At 55.6% G+C, this 17,284-nt stretch overlaps 1 protein-coding gene across 1 annotated transcript in view; it reads left to right on the top strand.

Annotated features, from left to right (window-relative positions):
* Positions 1 to 346: 346 nt before the first annotated feature.
* The window catches only part of LOC144125419 (apoptosis regulator Bcl-2-like), a 71,924-nt gene continuing 54,986 nt past the window's right edge, over positions 347 to 17,284 (top strand). Inside the window, exon 1 of the mRNA XM_077658789.1 lies at positions 347 to 970. Within this exon, the coding sequence (XP_077514915.1) occupies positions 539 to 970 (432 nt within the window). The 5' untranslated portion in view covers positions 347 to 538. The remainder of the gene's footprint in view (positions 971 to 17,284) is intronic.

The raw sequence follows: 17,284 nt of genomic DNA, 5'->3' as shown, positions 1-17,284 counted from the left end.
GTGCGCAACTCTTCCACAAAAAAAGAATAGCATGAGCAGAAACTGATCGTGGGGTTCACGGGAGAAATCGAAATAACGCTCTTTCGCCTTTTCCCGTAAACCATATATCAAGTCCTGCGACGTAGAGGCAAGTGCGCGTTATCAGGTCGTCCAAATTTACACTCAGCTCGTGTCAGCACTGCTAAACGCTGACAAAACGTGCAGCTACCGCCGTGACACAGCAGCAAAAACCCGCTAGGGTCGCTGCTGTCCCGAAATCCGCTTCCGATTTTCTGATACGCTCTCTCACCCTTGCTGACGCTTCCCTCGCCACCGCCAGCATCGATTGTTTCGCCGAGCGACCGGCAGGCGGCGAGGCGCGTCCAGCTCGGCGGCGTGGCTCAGAGGCTGAGCGACGCAGCGGTCGTGAAAGCTTTCAAGCCGGCATTGAGGGAGCCGGCAGTCTGCGAGTCGTGTTGCCGGTGTGAGTGTGAGCGACCAAAGGCTGAGTGCAGTTTTTTTTCTCGTTCCTGTGCCCATAGCCGCCGGCGTCGCCACCATGGCCGTCAGCGAGGCTGAGAAAACCCAAGTGAGCGAATTGGTGAATGACTTCATGCGTTACCAGCTAAACCGGCGCGGCCTGCAGTGGAATACGTGCCCGCCATTGCCGCGGCCATCCAAAGTGGCTCTCGCCTTGCGGACACTCGGAGAAGAATTCATCACCAAATATCGCGAGGAGTTCACCCAGATGTGCGGCCGACTCGACATGACTCCCTCTGTGGCTCAGACGGCCTACATGGACGTCCTGAACGAGCTTTTCAGCGAAGGGATTACGTGGGCACGTATTGTGGGTGCCTTCGCCTTCAGTGTGGAGCTGTCTGCGCTCTGCGTCGAAAAGAACTGGTCAGATCTGGTGGACAGCATCGCATCCTGGTTGTCCTCTTACGTATGTACGAGGCTTCTTCCCTGGATAAAGGACCACCAAGGATGGGTGAGTACATTCAGCCAAAAGCCGCCCTCATTATGCGTGCGCATACGAACGCGAGCCGGCGTTTTCAAATCCGCGCTCAGCTGCTAACGGCTCGTCGCTAGCTACCGCAGCTAACACAAGTGAGCGGTTATGTACCGCTGTCTTCACTTTCGGTAATATAAGGCCAAGGACTGTTAGTACACAAGAATATAAATGTAGGTTCGTAATGTGCATAATGGCGGTGCAGCCGTTGGTGCGTCGTTCGAACTAATTTTCCGCGAGGTTTTTGGTTGAGCTTATTTGAATTCGCGTTTTTCTTTTTGCTCAAATTGCCTACAATATCTTCATCACCCCCAATATCTCTCAAAGTGTACGGTGCAGTTATAGCAAAGCACAGTGCCGCTATCGTTTGCGAACTAAGGGAATCGCTCGCAGCTTGTGTGCAGCTGAGTCGATGCCATCTTAACGTGCATTTCAATCGAGCTTTCTTTTCAGTTTAAATTCAGTTGGCTTCAGAAACGTTTTATTTGTACAGTGCGGCGTCGCAACCAGCAGAGGTGACGCTCGCATCGCATCGTCTTCGGACCACACAAAGAAAATTCGCGAGCTGCGCAGCGTAGTTTCTGCTTTGCTGTATAGATGCAAGCGAGTGTTGCCAGAAATACTGTTCTCTCAGGCAGCCAATGCGACCGCGTCGCCGTAGCAGTTCGGACCGCGGCTCAGCGGAGAACACCGTGCTAGATTTGAGCTAAGAATTCTACGCCGACCTTTGCGAGCCATTGTGGCTGTGCGAAAGCGCGGAGCAGCAGCGTTAGTTGAAACAGCGCTGGCCCAAATGCGAGTCAGCCAAACGACGAGCCCGTTCTGCTGCGAGCGCATTCCTCGCGCGCATGGCTCGCAGAAGCATCTCCTTGCCCAGTCAATGGGAGTGTCGCCTCTGAGCCACTTCCGGCTCTTTCTGAGCGCTTATCGCGTCGCCAGGCAAAGCCCCTCATCCCCTCCGGCGTGTTCCCGAGCCTATCTAGCGGATGCGGCCTTCCCGGCCGGTCCAACTCCCGCAATGCTGTTGCGACGGCCACTGCTTTTCCCATGGCAGCAGCGGGCATCCACGCCTGCAAGAACCACTCCTCGTTTGGGCCATTCATGGCCGGACGCGTCGGAAACGCTGTGGACTTTATTTCAGCTGCATGTAGAAGCCATGGACGATTGACCCCGATAAACGTATACGGGGTTTCGTTGTTTATATCTACGCACGTGGCATCAAAGCCCTTCGTGCGATTCGTGCTGCATGGAGACGCGTCGGATGGCGTCCCTCCTGGAGCTTGTATGCACCGAGCTGAAAGCTGAAAGTGCGTTCCCCGTCAGCGTTCCCAGCTGTGGCTGGCACGAACGCGGCGTTTTCCGTCCCGCACGTTCACGGAGCCGTTCGTCGGCGAGCAATAATACGTGCGCAGCGCGCCGCCTGGCCTACTGCGCAGCGGCGGCCTGTTTTTCTGGCGAGCTTCGAGGCCGGCCGGCCTGAAAATGGTTCACGCTGCCGCGGCCGCTTCGTTGGAGTAGAGGCCGCTGACGAGCGGAGCGTGGTAACCCAATTAACTTGCGCGTTCGATTAAACAGGCCGAACCGGCGCTTGATTGCGGACGGCTTCGGCCGCGCGCCGTCCGTTGTCGATCGAAATGCGGGTGCTATTTGCAATGATTCCGCGCCTGCTGGGGAGCTGCCGTGTCTCGTTGCCTGCCGAGCTACCAGCTAGCTCTCCTTGTGCGTCTGCGTGCCATGCGATGAGTTGCTTAGCGCGTCTTGTTTTCGTCCTGACGTTTATTCGTTATCGCCTTTAGATAAGCGTTGTCTGCGAGGGTGCCGGAACTGTCTGCCTAGCGTTGACGTTGTAGCGCTGAACTCGCTGCACATTTATGCGCTTCTCGGAGGCTTTGCCACCCTGTTTTTTGCGTCATGTCGACAAACGTTGTAAATTTGCTTGGCGTTTTTGAAGTTTGGCATCCGTCGAAGTGGGCCGGTGGTGACAAAGCGCATAAGCAGGCTGTGTTCTAGCCCCTGCGTGTGTGGTAACCAAACAACCGTTCCTTAATTTCGATAAGAAGTTAGCGGTCTGATTCTGGCGCTATCGGATTTGTCGGCGACGCTTTCGTGCGCTGCTATTTTCCGCGCAGTCATAAGTGGCTGGAATTGATGCTGTGGGTGACTGTTCCGCAGAGATCTGCTTGGCATTTAACCTACAGTTTCTGCGTTGCCTCCTCTGTTCCAATTCCGTTCGTTTGTGATGTTCCTCTAGCGGTCATAAGTTTCTACTCCTTTATTTCTGTATAGATCACTTTCTATAACCGCTAAAGTATGACCCACATGTTTGACAGCGTGCACAAGCAATTTAGGATAAAGGTTCTCGCTTCTGGAACGCCCAGACTACTTTTTATGGCCCGGGCTGAAGGTGCTTTTCGACCTGCCTTTTAGAGGAGATCCCCCCCCCCCCCCCCTCCCCTGTCTGCCTTTCACTGTATTAGTGCGTAGCCGGCGTAGCTCTTTTGCAGCTCATCTCTTCCTAAGCTTGTGAGATGGCCTGAAGCTATTCACGGGGCGATAGCTGCAGATTTCGCCCGGGAAACTAAGACGAAAGAATCGACTGGAAGCTTGCATGACCGCCATTCCCCCTACAACGTGCGCGTAACGCCCGCTTCGCAAAGTGTAAGTGGTAGGTTCTTGTCAGTGTTGCGTCAGTTTAGCAGCTCTCGTGAGTGGCATGGCCGTTTTTATTGTGCGCGCTCAGAACTCCCAGGCCCCGCAGAACCGATGCTGGGGCTTATGTCGCCTTGGCGGAGGCCTGGCAAGCCCCGTTTTGGCTCGATTGTGACTGCACGCGGCGGCAGTGCCTATAAATGAAGACCGCACCTTCCAATGCTCAGGGGGGGCGGGGTAGCAGTTGTCTGGATGTAGTCAACACAAACCGCTGCTCATCCACTACGCGTTACAGGGAGAGCCCTAACTCGAGACGTCTTTATATTTGGCCGCGCGTCGCGTTCCATTTATAGTTGGCTCGAGCCGTTTAAGCTGCCACTGACCTGACGGGTGTCCGGAACCGCTGGCGCGCTGCCTGCTGCTAAATGCGAATAAACAGTCGTCGTAATCGTAGCAGCAAAGAGTCGGAGAAGGCCGTGCGAAAGTGCCCCGGGCGGTGGTGGTCTCGGAAGAGAGGGAGGCCTTGGTTCCCGACTCTCGAATGCTTTCTCTTCTTATTTTGGCCAGCTAAACGAAGTTGGCTCCGTAGATTGCGAGTCCACTTCCCTTCATCCCTGCAGATCTCGCCGCGAATCCGTTACCAGCTGGTTTCCAATTCGCCAGTGAGCGCGCGCGCGCGTTATCTTTTTTTTCTTTTTGCCTCTGCGCGTTGGCCTGCGCAACGTTGCTGGGGGGCAGTTTGTGTTTCCCGCCTGCACGGGCCCGCTGGCTGCCTTCAAGGTGAATCGCTTCGAGCCTGATCCTCTATCTCTCACTACTGGTGTTGCCGCGCTGTCGCGTTTTGCGGGCGCAAGCTGTTGCGACGGCAGCTAAACTCCGGATGTTGCCGCGTTTTATTTGGCTCCGGCACAGACCAGCCCCTTAGCCGGCGCCCCTGTTTTGGGAATGAGCAGGACAATTATCCGGCGACGCCGTTGGCGCTAGTCACCGACGTATTGCTTGCTTACGAGCAGAAAAGTTGACCGCGTCGTGTCCTGTGCTGTGTACCTCTTCGATGTCTATGTGGTTGCGTAGAGTACTGGCAGTGGCTATTCGAAAGGTAAATAGCTGGTTAGAAGCGCCCCTGTCGGGAGCTGTTTCGAGTCCAGCCGGTCGGTATTAGATAAATCGATTGCCCAGAAGACGCCATAGCTGCGCTGTGTAATATGGTGGCAACGTTTACCTGCGACTGTAGCTCCCAAGGTAGTTCTCCGAACGCCCGCGAGCGCTCTCAGCGCGCCAAGTAAAAAAAAAAAATTGCTTCGGTTTAACCACTGTTGAACCTGACTAGAGAGCGAAAGCTGTGATGCATCGGGCAACTAGACGCGGCTTGACGTCCGCGGTCCGGTCGAGGGTTTATTAAGGCGAAAGCTTAACTAGGCTATGTCGGCGGAGATCGTGTCCGCAAAATGCGTCGGCAGCAGTTGAGGGCAACTCAGAAGAGGTAGCGTCAAACGAGTTGTTTTAATCCAAAGAGTTTGATGTGTGGATGCTGCCCGAAAAAAAAAAATCGATCTGATGAATAGTTAGACCCGAAAATGTCCAGAAAGTGGGCGGAGCCAGAGCAAAAGTGCCGCGAAATTTGAAAACGCCGGAAGTAGGCGGAGCCACAGCGTGGCGCCAAATTTGAAAAGCCGGAAGTATGGACGGAGCGAAAGCGTGGCAACAAGTTTGAAAAAGTCTAAATGGGCAGTCACGTGAACAGTGATAAGTTATGGATACGTAACCAGGAGGTGGAAAAAAGAATGATAAATTAGAAACAATCAGATAAAATGAGAAGCAAAGGGTAATGGACGGGTATATATTGTGAGTGGGCGGGAACGAAGCGTGGTGTGAAATCTGAAAACTCGAAATGGTTGCCGGGATGAAACGAGGGTATAATCAGAGTTAATCGATAACCAATCAATCTAGCGAACGAGAAAAAAACAACCATGGCGCCAAATTTTAAAGGCGACCAGTGTCGAGGAGGCGTCAACGCTTTCGCATTCTTCCAATGCGGGTAGCCGCAGTGATCTCTTAATTTTTCCGAGGGCCGTGCGCTCGCTCCCACCAACCAGCATTGCTTACCGCGCTCACGTGTCTCCGTCACCGGGCTGTGATGTGCGAGGCATCTTTTTGTTTTCTGCGCCCGTGTGCGGCGGTCCTCCAGTTTCTCGGCCGGCACGCGCGCCTGATATCGCAGCTGAGTGCGCGGCCCTCCTGCCGCTGCGTGACAGGCCGCGCGGCAAAGCGTGCGCAGCTGTAGCTGCTCGGCTTTCGAAGATGAGTACGAACCGCTGCTGCTGTTCGCGTGGGAGGTGCACAGCCTCACGGTCGTTCACCCTCGGCTTGTTCACGTCGTGAGCTGCCCAACCTGGCCGCGGCTGCTGACGCGAGGCTAGGCTCACGTGATCGCAGGTGCGTTCAGTCTTCGCTGCAGCTTTGGTGCTACTTTGAACGAAAGTTGCAGGCGGTCAGCACTTCTTGTTGCCGGGGGCTTTGGGGCGCGCCGGCTGCGCGTAATGCACGGCACTACACGTCGCTGTGTTCGTGGTTCTCGTTTTCACGCCAGGAAGCGCAATTGCGAGCTGATTCCGTCGTCTCACAGCTTAGGCGTTACATTCTTTCACTGTTCCATTAGCTCCCGACCCACCACGCGTTATTTCAGAACTTGCGTAATACCGCTCTATGTAGAGCTGTCGAGCCGCGGCAGACGTCGAGGCGGCAAAAGTTGACGGGCCTGCTGTTGGCAGTCGACTGAGTCGCCTCTTGCGTTACGGCAGGCGCCTTCTCTAACACTGGCCCTTTTTTTTTTCGCAACTGGGGCAGTCATTCTCGCATTCTCCGCCTGCGGCAGGAAGGCTAAATTGTGTTCGCTGGAGGCCTGACTCATCGGTGGAATCCGGCTTTCAGTGAGTGTTTCATTGGACAGTCGTTGTAGTCCCGCTGACTCTGCAGGTATTTATACTGCGAGAGCCAGCTGGCGGAAAGCCGGCGGTGTCAGTTGGACATCCGGTTGGCGTTGGCCGCAGCGGCACTTAGGGCCGCCTTCGTTTCTTTTTTTTTACTTTCCTACCCTTTTCTCCTGACAGCATCTCGATGTGTCTGTGCGGGCGCCCGCTAACAAGAGGGAAGTGTTCTTGTGACCGTCGCGGTTAGCTTTCCTTGTCCTGTCAGTTACCGCTGGAAACACTGCGCGAAGCTCCCTAACGGCGTGCAAGGAGCGGACGCTGTATGCCTTGAGCTGTCTTTCAATTCGCGCACAGCGCTATTGATGCGCAGCATTGGTCTTTGAGCTAAGCGTTATGCAACGCTGTCCCCAATCCTCCTTACTTCCCCTTTCGTCACCAGGCCGGACTGTCTTTAAGCTCGCGGACATAAACTCGGAAAGCCTGTGGTGCAGCCGTGCGTAGTGAGCAGCTTCAGGTCCTTGATGCAGCGATTTGAGCAGATCCCATCTCATTGCAGCCACTTGCTGATCGTGGCTGTCTGGCTTTGGCCGCGCTTAGAGCGGCTGGCTGCGGAAAGTAAAGCGGCTCGCGTGACAACTTATAGCTCGGCCTCGGAAGCGTCACGTTTTCCGCGCGCATTCACTTTCCGTTCCCACAGTCAGCGCGAGCTTTTGCGAAAACAGAAACGGACATCCCCAGCCAGCTCGGTAAGGAGACTCTCCGGCTGCACACCCGTGTATCCAGCAGATGCCCTGTACCATTTCCTCCCTGTAACAGCGCACTGCAAAGGGGGTACACTACGTTCGTTTTGCGCAGCTGTCACCTCCTCCTCCCTCGCTTCTCTATTTTATTTTCCGTGATGTCGCTCGCGTTTCTCGTATCCGTGTCCTGTTTACGGGCGTGGTTTAGCGCGGCTTCGGTTTTCTCTACTGCCGTGCGTGTTGTCCCCGCGTGGCTGCAACGCGCCTTTCGTGTCGTGCGTGTGCTGCGCTTTCTGACATGTGCGAAGTATCTGGTTTCGCTTCTGCTGTGTCCGCACCGTTCGCTGCGCCTCGTTTGTCCCCGTCACGCCCTGTGGGACACCACCCCCTGCTGCCAATCTGGATCGGATTATGTGCGTGTGCCACTTCCACCGTGGGAAACGCAACCCGTCCTGCTTCTCTGCATGGTCGCTCTTTGTTTGCGTATTGGACGGCATTTGTTAGACAGACTGGTGAAAACAAGGCTAAGGGAGGTGGAATACGAGGCTTTTCTTTTTTACGTTGGACTTTTTCAACAGCCGGTCCCGATGAGCGGTCGAGTTCGCTTTCGCGCTCATCACAGCTTGGAGCTATAGGTTGAGAACCGTACACTCGGAAAGGAGTAAAAAGGAAGTGACCTGACCTCTAATGCACTCCGTTTTGTAAAAGGGGAGTGCGCTGGAGGTCAACTTACTCCATCTTTACTCCCATACAGGCGTATTCGTGTTTATTGCTATAGCCGTACGGCATGTTCAGGGCAGCCGTTTCTCTCTAGCTTATTTTAGTTCACGACATTGTGTCTCTTGCTGATTTTTTTTTCTCCTGCCGTTTTGGATGCCATGTTGTAGTAATTACAACGTGGGGAAGCTAGAATTTGTGAGTGAACGAGTGAGTGAAATTCGACGACCGAAACTGCCGTTAAGCCGGGATTTTGTTGCCTCTGTCTGTCCTGTTCTTTCTACGTCCGTCGTCTTATTGCGCTGTTTCTTTCCGAGAGGCTGTGCCAACTACCTCAAACGTCGGTATTACTTCTGTGCTGAGGTTGGAACAAGTACCGTGGTCATTACCGCCACTAAGAAAAGCTAGTTACAACGAAGGGAACTTGTTTTCGCTCGAGAGGATATGTTGCCCTCCATATTGGAGGTACCTTGACGGGCCGAAACGACCCACCATCGTACACAGCTCCCTCCATCTTCCGTTCATGAAAGCTAGACCCAGCTCCACTCCTTCAACGGCTCAGAATAGCACGTATTGCCTTTCTCCGCGTTTCCTTGCGGCTGTGGTATGCGCGGTCACCGCAATATCTCACAGCGCGGCTGGCCTGCGTGTTGTATACAGAATGAGCGTCTCCTCCCCCGCCGGGCTGAGCATGGTCCTCCGCCACACAATGGCTGCCGCGCGATAGGTGCCTGCAGCGCCTTCCAAGAATTCCGTCCCACGTGACCCGGGCCTGCATGGGCGCGCAACCCGTCTGCTGCTGGCGTAGTACTGTGCCCGTGTGAGGCAGGCAGGCAGGCACCTCGGATCGTTCACGCGGCGGCTCCTGCGGCGCCAGACCGAGCTGCAGACCCCGCGCGCTGTGCCCTTCCCTCTGGCGTGCCCGTTGTCTGCTGTGGCGCTGCGGTTCGTCGCGGAAAGCGCTCGCCGGTGCTCACGCCCTTAATGGTTTGAGAAATTCGCCGCCGCGGGGTTCCCAGGGTGACGCGCCCGAGGATTCCCCTGGGGCCGACGACGCCCCCGAGTAAGGCCCGGGGCGTGTGTAAGCACCTCGTGGTATGCGTGTGTCGGACGAGCGTTGAGTAGCGGGCATTGTTCGTGCTTCGGACGACTCCTGAACTTTCTCAGGGGCCCGAGAACCCTCGAGCGCAGCCCGTGGTTCCATTGTTTGGCGCTGTCGGCGTGGATGGAAACTAGCGTCGTCGTCTTGGCCTAACGACGTCTCTGACGACGTAGGTATAGAGTTGTTCGTGCTGCCCCGAATGTCGGGGATGTATAGCCTCCGTGACAATTGGATCCGAGGCAGCGTGACGAAGTTCTTCGCCACGCTCGGAGGGAGGGAGAGAGCGTCGTGGGTGATCGTGGCGACAACGCGTAGGCCCCCTTTGCTTAGCGCGCATATGGTTACTAACATCTGTGGGCTCCTCCGAGTTGACTGTTGTGCAGATGGCAGTCCCTGCGAAGAAGCCCCGACACAAGCGGCAGCGCAGTCTTCTGGAAGCGTGTTTCGTCAGTACTGCACTGCGACAAGCACGACGTGTGCACGCAGAAGGAGGCACGGCGAGGACGGAAGAGGGTGAGGAGGGATGGAGAGCGATCCGAGGAGAGTGAGAGCACGTCTCCGTGCGACCGCCATAAACTCGGCAGGGGGGAGGTCCGTAAATCACCGGGACGTAATCGCCGCGCGGGTTCGTGTGGCGATGCCGTGCACGCGCGCTCCTCTTGTGCGCTGTGCTGCTTCGCTCTTCCTTGCCGCATCCTCCGCTGACACGGCGGCCTCTCGTTCGTCGTCCATTGCCTCGGTTCGTTTTGCATGCGTCCTCTGCGGTACTTCCCATCCCTTGCTCTTCCGCATCCTTTCGAGACCGCGAGTCAAGGCGGAGGAGAGGGGGTTGCTGAAGATGGCTGGAGGCGCGTGTGCAGCGAGACCGACCCCGCCGGGGAGGCCTGCCTGCCCTGCCTCTCGCGATTTGCATCCTCATCCCAGGGTCGTGTTTCCGCTGCTTAGAAGCAGCGGTCTTCCTCCGCTTGAGCATCCAAACCTCCGCCTTTTTTTTTTCGGCTTCCCTTTTTCCTTCCCTTATTACGAATGACCGCCTCGCTCGTTCTTCCCTTTTTTCTTCCTTCTCGTCGTCACTGTCTTCGTCTACGAGCTCTTCGCTTTTTTTTTCCTTTTCGCCACTGTTGGTGGCGCATCCTTCTCTTCCTTCCTCGTCGAGCGGCAGCGTGAGAAACTAAAAGCAAGGAGGGTGCGCGAAGCGTGGCTTTTCCTTTTCAGCAGGCATCGAGCAGTGCTGCTTTCCGTCCCGCTCTCCCTTTCCCAATCTCCCCTCCCCTCGCGTAGCGGATATAACGGCCGGCCGCTCTGCGGCAGCGTCTGCAGCCGCTCGTCGGCGGCGGGGTGCGTCGCTTGTTTAATCATGAGCATGGCTAAGTGGGAGCGTCATTTGCATTCGCCGGCTTCGCGATGCAAATTCCCGTCTCCTCCTCCACGCTCCTCTTCCTCAGCCGTCGCTTTTGGTCCTCTTTCTTTCTCCCCTTGTCACACACGCGCTGGTGTGAGGCGGGCGACGGACATATGCCTCTCCTCTGGGGCGGCGCGTGAAACCCCCTCGAATATGGATTGCGGATGTGATGCTCCGAAATTTGTCCCGCTATATTTCCTGCGTGGTAAACGCGCCAAAGCATCTTTTCGTGTTCGCTCTGGTGTACACAGCGTGTCGTTGTGTTTGTACTCCACTGGCCGGCTTACGACTGTCGGGCTGTGGTTTTTTTTTTGTTCTTAATTCGGAAGAGATCAGGTATGGACGGGAGTGCAGCGGCGTTTTCTCTCGCAAGTACGCTATAGCCGAGGCACGTCGCGTCGCAATTTCTCGGTCGCGCACGACATGGACGATAGGACACACGTAGGCCACGTGTCACTGGTGTTGAGCGCTACCACCGATGTCTTCGACGGGCGAAGCAGCGCCAGTTCTTCGCCGAAAATGCCGCTCGTATTATCTCCCTCGCCACTTCGTGAGGCGATGTAACCGCCTTAGCCGTGAAGATTTCATTTTATCGATCCAGCAACACCGGGGAGATTGGGTGTTTTGTTCGCAGCTGTTGCTGCTGCTACCTCCGTAGCACTGGCCCTCATGGCAGCAACTTGCGCCACCGTCTTCCAAAACGTCGACGGAGGTGGGAGGACAGGCTGCGCTTTGCGCACGCTACAGATTACTTGCACATGACGTCAGAGGCGAGGGCAACGTGCAAGCGCGTTGGACGAACGAGCACACCTTCGCGGACCTCGTGGTGCACCAACATGGCGGTCAGTGGGCGCCGGTGCGAGCCGTCCGTTCGCTCCAGCGCGCCTCTGAAAGATCCCCAGCCAACAGGCAGACCACAGCCGTAGGCGGAGGGCCTCATCTCGAAGACCGGTGGTCGAGCGCACCGCGGGGTCCCTGACCATCTACTCCCGAAGTTCTTCCGGTGACCGGTCGTATAACGTCAGTGGGGGCACAGGTCGACCCTCCCTCCCCCTGCGGGCTATCCGGACGTGGCACCTCGTGTCCGAGACCGGTGGCCATGCGGGCGGTCGTAAAGAGCCCCGGGGATTTCTTCCTTCCGCCCGGCGCCGCAGGGCGTTCTTTTTCTCTTGCGAATGCCAGGGCTGGCTGGTCACCTTTTTTTTTTGCATTCTCTCAGCGGTTGTCATTACTTTTTCCTGCATAACCGTCGCCGCAGAGTTGTTCTCTTTTTGTCATTTTGGTCTTCGTTTTCCGTGGTGCGTCCCAGTGGTTGTCTGGCCCGGCAGCTCTTCTTTCGTAGTTTTGAATCATTCGACCTTTGTGCTCGGTGTTTCGCCGTGTTCCTCTGATCTATACACGTGGCCGTCATTGCGGGTCAAGCAGCGCGCGTCTTTTCCTCACTTGTATGTATTTCCTTCTCAGGTGTTAGCGTCGGGATTTTTTTTTTATTGTTGGACGCCTGCGGATAGGACTATAGGCTATAGTGCAGTCAAAGCATGGCTTGTGTAAATTGTCTTGGGGGGGGATTCTCCAGCGAGAAACCGAGGCATTGGGCATTCGTTGTAGCTGCAGTATGCGATGAGCTCCGTTCCAAGGTGGAATTATCCGCTAGCATGCATGTCCATGCCACCCGTTAGCGAAATTATTGAGAGAGACCAGCGCATAGGCGAGGCTAGCGTGTATATAGAAGGAGAGAGACCTGTGCAGCTCAGGGTTCCAGGTTTCGGGCGCTTTTGAGTTGCGGCGTAGGCCTGTGCAGCGGCGGCGGTTGTCTGTGCGGGGCGATGGTACGGGGCGCCGCCGCCAGGCGCGGACCGGAAACAGGAAGCGTGCTGCTTCCGACGGGCGTGACGGCCGGCGTGGAAATAGAAACGGCGGCCATGTGGGCAAGGGGGTGGCCGGGGCTAACGCCGGAAAATGAGGGCGCAGCGCAGGGTGGTGGGATATGGCGCTGTGCTATACGGGGGTCCTCCCGCGCGGAAGCGCATTCATTGTCTTTTGCTTTTCCCCCGTTTTCTCGTGCGCCTGCGTAGTGGATAGCTGCTTTGATGTCTTTCTTTCTTTCTTTGGGTACTGGGGTAGATTTGGGGGTGGGCTATCCTGCTTCTAGGGCGCACACACACACACACACACACAAAAAGACGATAGTTAGTCAAGGGCGCAGTTATAGCGCTCCCCAGTCCCGCACGGAGCTTGTGTCGTGAGTGGATTTTTTTTTTTACGTTCGTTTTAGTTCGTAATGCGCGCAGCTCCTATTAACGGTCTAGCGGGCTTAACGAAGACAACGAAGATGCATTGAGCTTTGGTGACGCGGGAGCGGAAGGAACCGCGGTGAACCTATTCTTTATTTTTATTTTCGTTTTTGTGCATCTGCTTCCGAGCACAAGTGCCCGTATTTAGGAGCCATTAGGCGCCGTCGCGGCTTCTCTTTCCTATTCCCAGATCTGTCTACTTGGGTTGCTGCTGTAGCTACGTGATTGGAATGTTCCGTCTCCTCGCGTCTGTTCCCAGATGTGGCTGGGAAGGAGGGCTGCAGAGCCCCCTGTCGAGGCTCGAAGTTGACCGACAACACAACCGGGGGATATGCAGTGCGAATGTAGACTCGTCTTTATCGCTCAGTAGCCGCACAGCTCACGTCGTCCCCGCAGTTTTTTTTTTTGTTTTTTTTTGTCCACCGCACGGAAAAGACTACAGGGTTTGGGTTTTCTCCTCTGTTGGCGTACAGCTATCTGTACACGAATAGTATCTTCGGAAGGGAACACAGTATTTCATGCCCCATAGTTTCGCTCGGTCGGCGTCGTACTGGGAACAGGTCGGCGGTAAGATACAGTAGCAATAAATGTGCCGCTGTTGATACTCATCTCTCGACGTGTGTGAGGTTCGCCTCGCCGTTGCAGCGATTGCCTGGAAATTACCGCGATAACCTCGCATTGGATCCGGCTCCTGTAAGTAGCTCTGGCGAGGGGGTGGGTGTTCACATCAAAACTACCAAGCTCATTTACAACATCGGTTCGCTTGATCGACGAAAACAGCGGAAAAGACGACTGCGAATGGACTTGGTATTTACATCTATACCGCCAGTCCTGTCGACGTCTCTTCATTGGTGTCGCTGTCTTCGTCGTTCAACCGGGCCTCTTGGTTAACCCTGGCAGCTCTGTCTTTTCTTACCTGCAGCCAGTTTGCCTGAGGCTTTCGGCAGTGTTCGAAGACGAGGAAGTGTTCGAGACAGTACAACGAAGCAAAACCTATACAGGGGGCTCTTGAGGCTGTCAGTCGCTGTTGCGAGGACACAGACACACACACACACCATCGGGCGGCGTCGTGGCGGGTGGGCGGCGGTGGTGTGCGTGATGGAGAGGAAGCCCACCCGGCGGGATCGCCCGAAGAGCGCTGACCGAGCGGGCCTCCGCCGTGACGGAGCCAGCGGCGGCGTCAGCAGCTGCTGCGGCCGCTTCCGCGTTCTCCGCTCTTCGGGGCCTCGCCATCTTTTCCTCCCTACTTTTTCGCTCGGCCGGCCTGTTTTTCTTTCGCCCCTGCTCGCTGCACGCGCGCTCGACCAGCTGCTGCTGCTGCTCTCCTGCCGTGCCTGCTGATGCTGTTCCTCTTGTGTACCGGGCGCCTGCGCACTCGGCGGTTGTGTGGCGGGCGTTGGATGAGTTCGCTGACGCGCTTTTCTTTCCGCGAGCTTCTGCTAGCGGCTTCTTCCGGACCTTTCAGTGTTCTTCGCCCTCCCCCAATTAGCTTGAAGCTCTAGTGCAGCGACAGTTTCTTCCCAGCTACACTGTGAACCACTTTCGGTAGCGAGTTGTCACGAGTTATATGCGATATCAGGCTGCGAGATCAGGAAAGTGGAGCGGGGGGCTTTCTGGTGCGTAGCTGCATGCGTTAAGCTGTGTGTGGCATCCATTTCAAAAGATAATGGCCGTCTACTTGTAAGCGCAGCCCCGGCGATGAGATTCTTCACTGAGTGAGGATAGCCTTCCTCCTCAAGGAGGCCGAGTGGCGTTATGGGAGCTCCGCGTTTCTTTCCCCGTGGTGTGGGATCTTTTGAGAATGGCGTACGGTAGGGTGCACGCGCCGCTTCCTTCCCTTTAGCCGTCGCCAGGAAGGCTGCTCGAGTGTGTAGGCGTTTCTGCATGCGACCGGCCCGAAACCCGGAGAGCGTGGCTGCGACGACGCTCTTGTCGTAGCCTGATCAAGCGGCACAGCGACAAGCTTTGGCGTTCCCGTCAGGCTGTGTCTTGTGCGTTGGACTCTACAGGGGGATGACACCTCCATTGTGCGTCGCCAGTGCGCGAAGCGTTTTGGCCCGAGGCTGCTGGCGGCGTTGGCGGTAGCCGGTCTGCCTGCCGGGGCGTGGCTGTACTTTCAGTTCTCCTTGATCGTGCCGCGCCGACTGCGACGAGTGCGGGGCGACACTGATGCGACTCCGCTGCGGCGCTTCTCCGGATGAGTGACGGCCGGCGGCACCGTTTCAACCGCGGCGGACCGGTGGGCGGCGTTCATCTCGCCTTATTAGTTATTAGGACCCAATTAGCGTCCGCGCTGAGGCGTGAATGCAAGCTCGAATCCCCCCTCCCCGCCCTCGCCTGTGTATATCACGCGGCGCGCATATACTCCCCAGGTATATCTACGACCCGTTGTGTGTCCTTCGTTGGTTGGCTCGGCTTAACAATGCGGCCGGTATTGCGTTGTTTGGGCACTTGCCGCGCACGAAGGAGGGACGGTGTATACTTTGAGGGAACACTTTTAGCGCTTTTGTGATATCGCCATCTGGGTAGTGTTTTTTTTTTTTGTTTTGGTTGTGAAAGCTGCGCTACTTTTTACAGCGCGCTGCTCTTCGCCTCTACTCTGTCAGTTATACGGTCGTATTTCATGCAGTTTTGTCATATCCAGCCCTGTTTTTTTTTTTTTTTTACCGCAACGTTGCCGTAGCATTGACCTGTTTGTGTTCTCTGCCAGCTTGAGCTCACTAAAAATGAGGCAGTCTGGCCGTGCTGTTGTTTAGGCTAAACGCTCTCACGAAGGTGTATGCACAGGTTGATATTATATCGAACACTGTTAACGTGTATTAAATGTTTTCCCAATCATGTGTGACATACATGTGGTTAAGTGTCTCCTTCCCACGTACGAGTGAGAAGCGTCCCCTCGCCCCCGCGCACACAATTTTTTTTCGTTAATTTTTTCTGAACTGATATTCTTTTTTATGACCTTTAGGTCGGCGCAGAAGCAACAATAAATCTTGTCTCTCAGTCCGAGCTCAGCGCTCTTTTTCACATAGCTCCCGCCTGTAAGTAAAAGCCTTGGTGCATTTGTGTAACTCCACACCTGATTCAGTGTTCAGAGAGCAGGGTTCACCACTCACTTCCTCTAGAGTTTGTGCATCTGGGAAGTTTCCATGGACGCAGTTGATGCCTCGGACTGCGCAACTCCGAGCGCGCAAGACCCTTCTCCGTATCTCGTCCTCTCTGCAGTTTCCGTCTGGTAGGCTGCACCAACCCTACTGCCATATCTTTTTTTTTTTTTAATGGTGAGATGCTACACCCACGAACCTTATGTTTTAAGTTCAGTGATTGGGGTTATCTTCGCCTTGGCGGATCGCATTCGTCCCGCTGCATTTCGTCTCTTTTTTTTTTCCTTCCCCTGCCCTCCCCTAATTTCGCCTGTTCACTTTCAGAAGGGCTTTCTCGCTATCGGCACAACAGACTAGCGTAGCGGCTGCACCAACTCGTATTGCACGCGTCTGCTTAGCACGCTGTATAAGGGAGTGGAGCCCTACGTACGACGCAATTCATTCTCTGCTCCTTCTGATTCATTTCGGGGCTTGGTGCTAATCGGGCCGTCTTAGCCCCCCCCCCCCCCCCCCCCCTCCCTCTCCGTCTTTTCGGCCCCGGGGGCGACAAGCGAAAGCTGGGCGCGTGCACTGCCTGCTGTATTATCGAGCAGCGCAGCTCCGTCGTCGGACCAATACCGAAAGCGGGAGCAGCGGCCAAATCGAATTACGGGGCCAACCGCTGCAGCCTCTCTCGCGCTGTATACGCTTCGACTACTGCCGTGCTCGCAGCGCCCTCTCGCAGCCCGATCTGTATGTTTCGCTACCGGGCGTCGCTCATCTACCCCGTTCAGTTATAGCGTCGGGAGATGAACCTAGAGGGGGAGGAAATGCAGAATCCGTCGTCGCCTGCGCCCGTTATCTCGTTCCACTGGCGCGCGTGCTCTCATTTATAATTCACGCCTCCTTCCACGCTCGTCCCGCAGGAGTTTGCTCAATATTTCGATATCTCTTTCTCGTCGGAGTTTTACTCTTTGAGGAGCATTTTCTTGTTTTGGCGCTAGCCGAACTGGCGTAGAGGTCCCTAGCGCTGCGCTGCCGTCGCCTTCGTTAGTAGCTTCTGCACGTCTGCCTTAGTTGGCGCCTTTCATTTTGTAGCGCTCTCTCCCTTGCCTAACACGCGCCGTGTGCAGTCGATCCCGCCGACGCGTGATAACGATGCGAGCTTGGCCAGTCACTTTGGCAAGTCTTGCCTCAAGGGCACTTGTATCTCTCCCTGTTGGTCTTAAAGAATTGCACTAGAGAATTGTTATTGATTTTGTATTTGTCACTCTAAAAGCGTGATCTGCTCTGAGTGGAATTCGTCAATTCCGATACGCCTGGTGGCAGACGTTTACCCGGAGCTGATCCCTGCAAGCACTTCGTAACGGCCCGGCTAT

The sequence above is a fragment of the Amblyomma americanum genome, chromosome 3 (assembly GCF_052857255.1).
Source record: "Amblyomma americanum isolate KBUSLIRL-KWMA chromosome 3, ASM5285725v1, whole genome shotgun sequence".
Classification (NCBI taxonomy): domain Eukaryota; kingdom Metazoa; phylum Arthropoda; class Arachnida; order Ixodida; family Ixodidae; genus Amblyomma; species Amblyomma americanum.
Note: the sequence above shows the minus strand (reverse complement) of the source record. Positions and strands in the feature narration are given on the sequence as shown.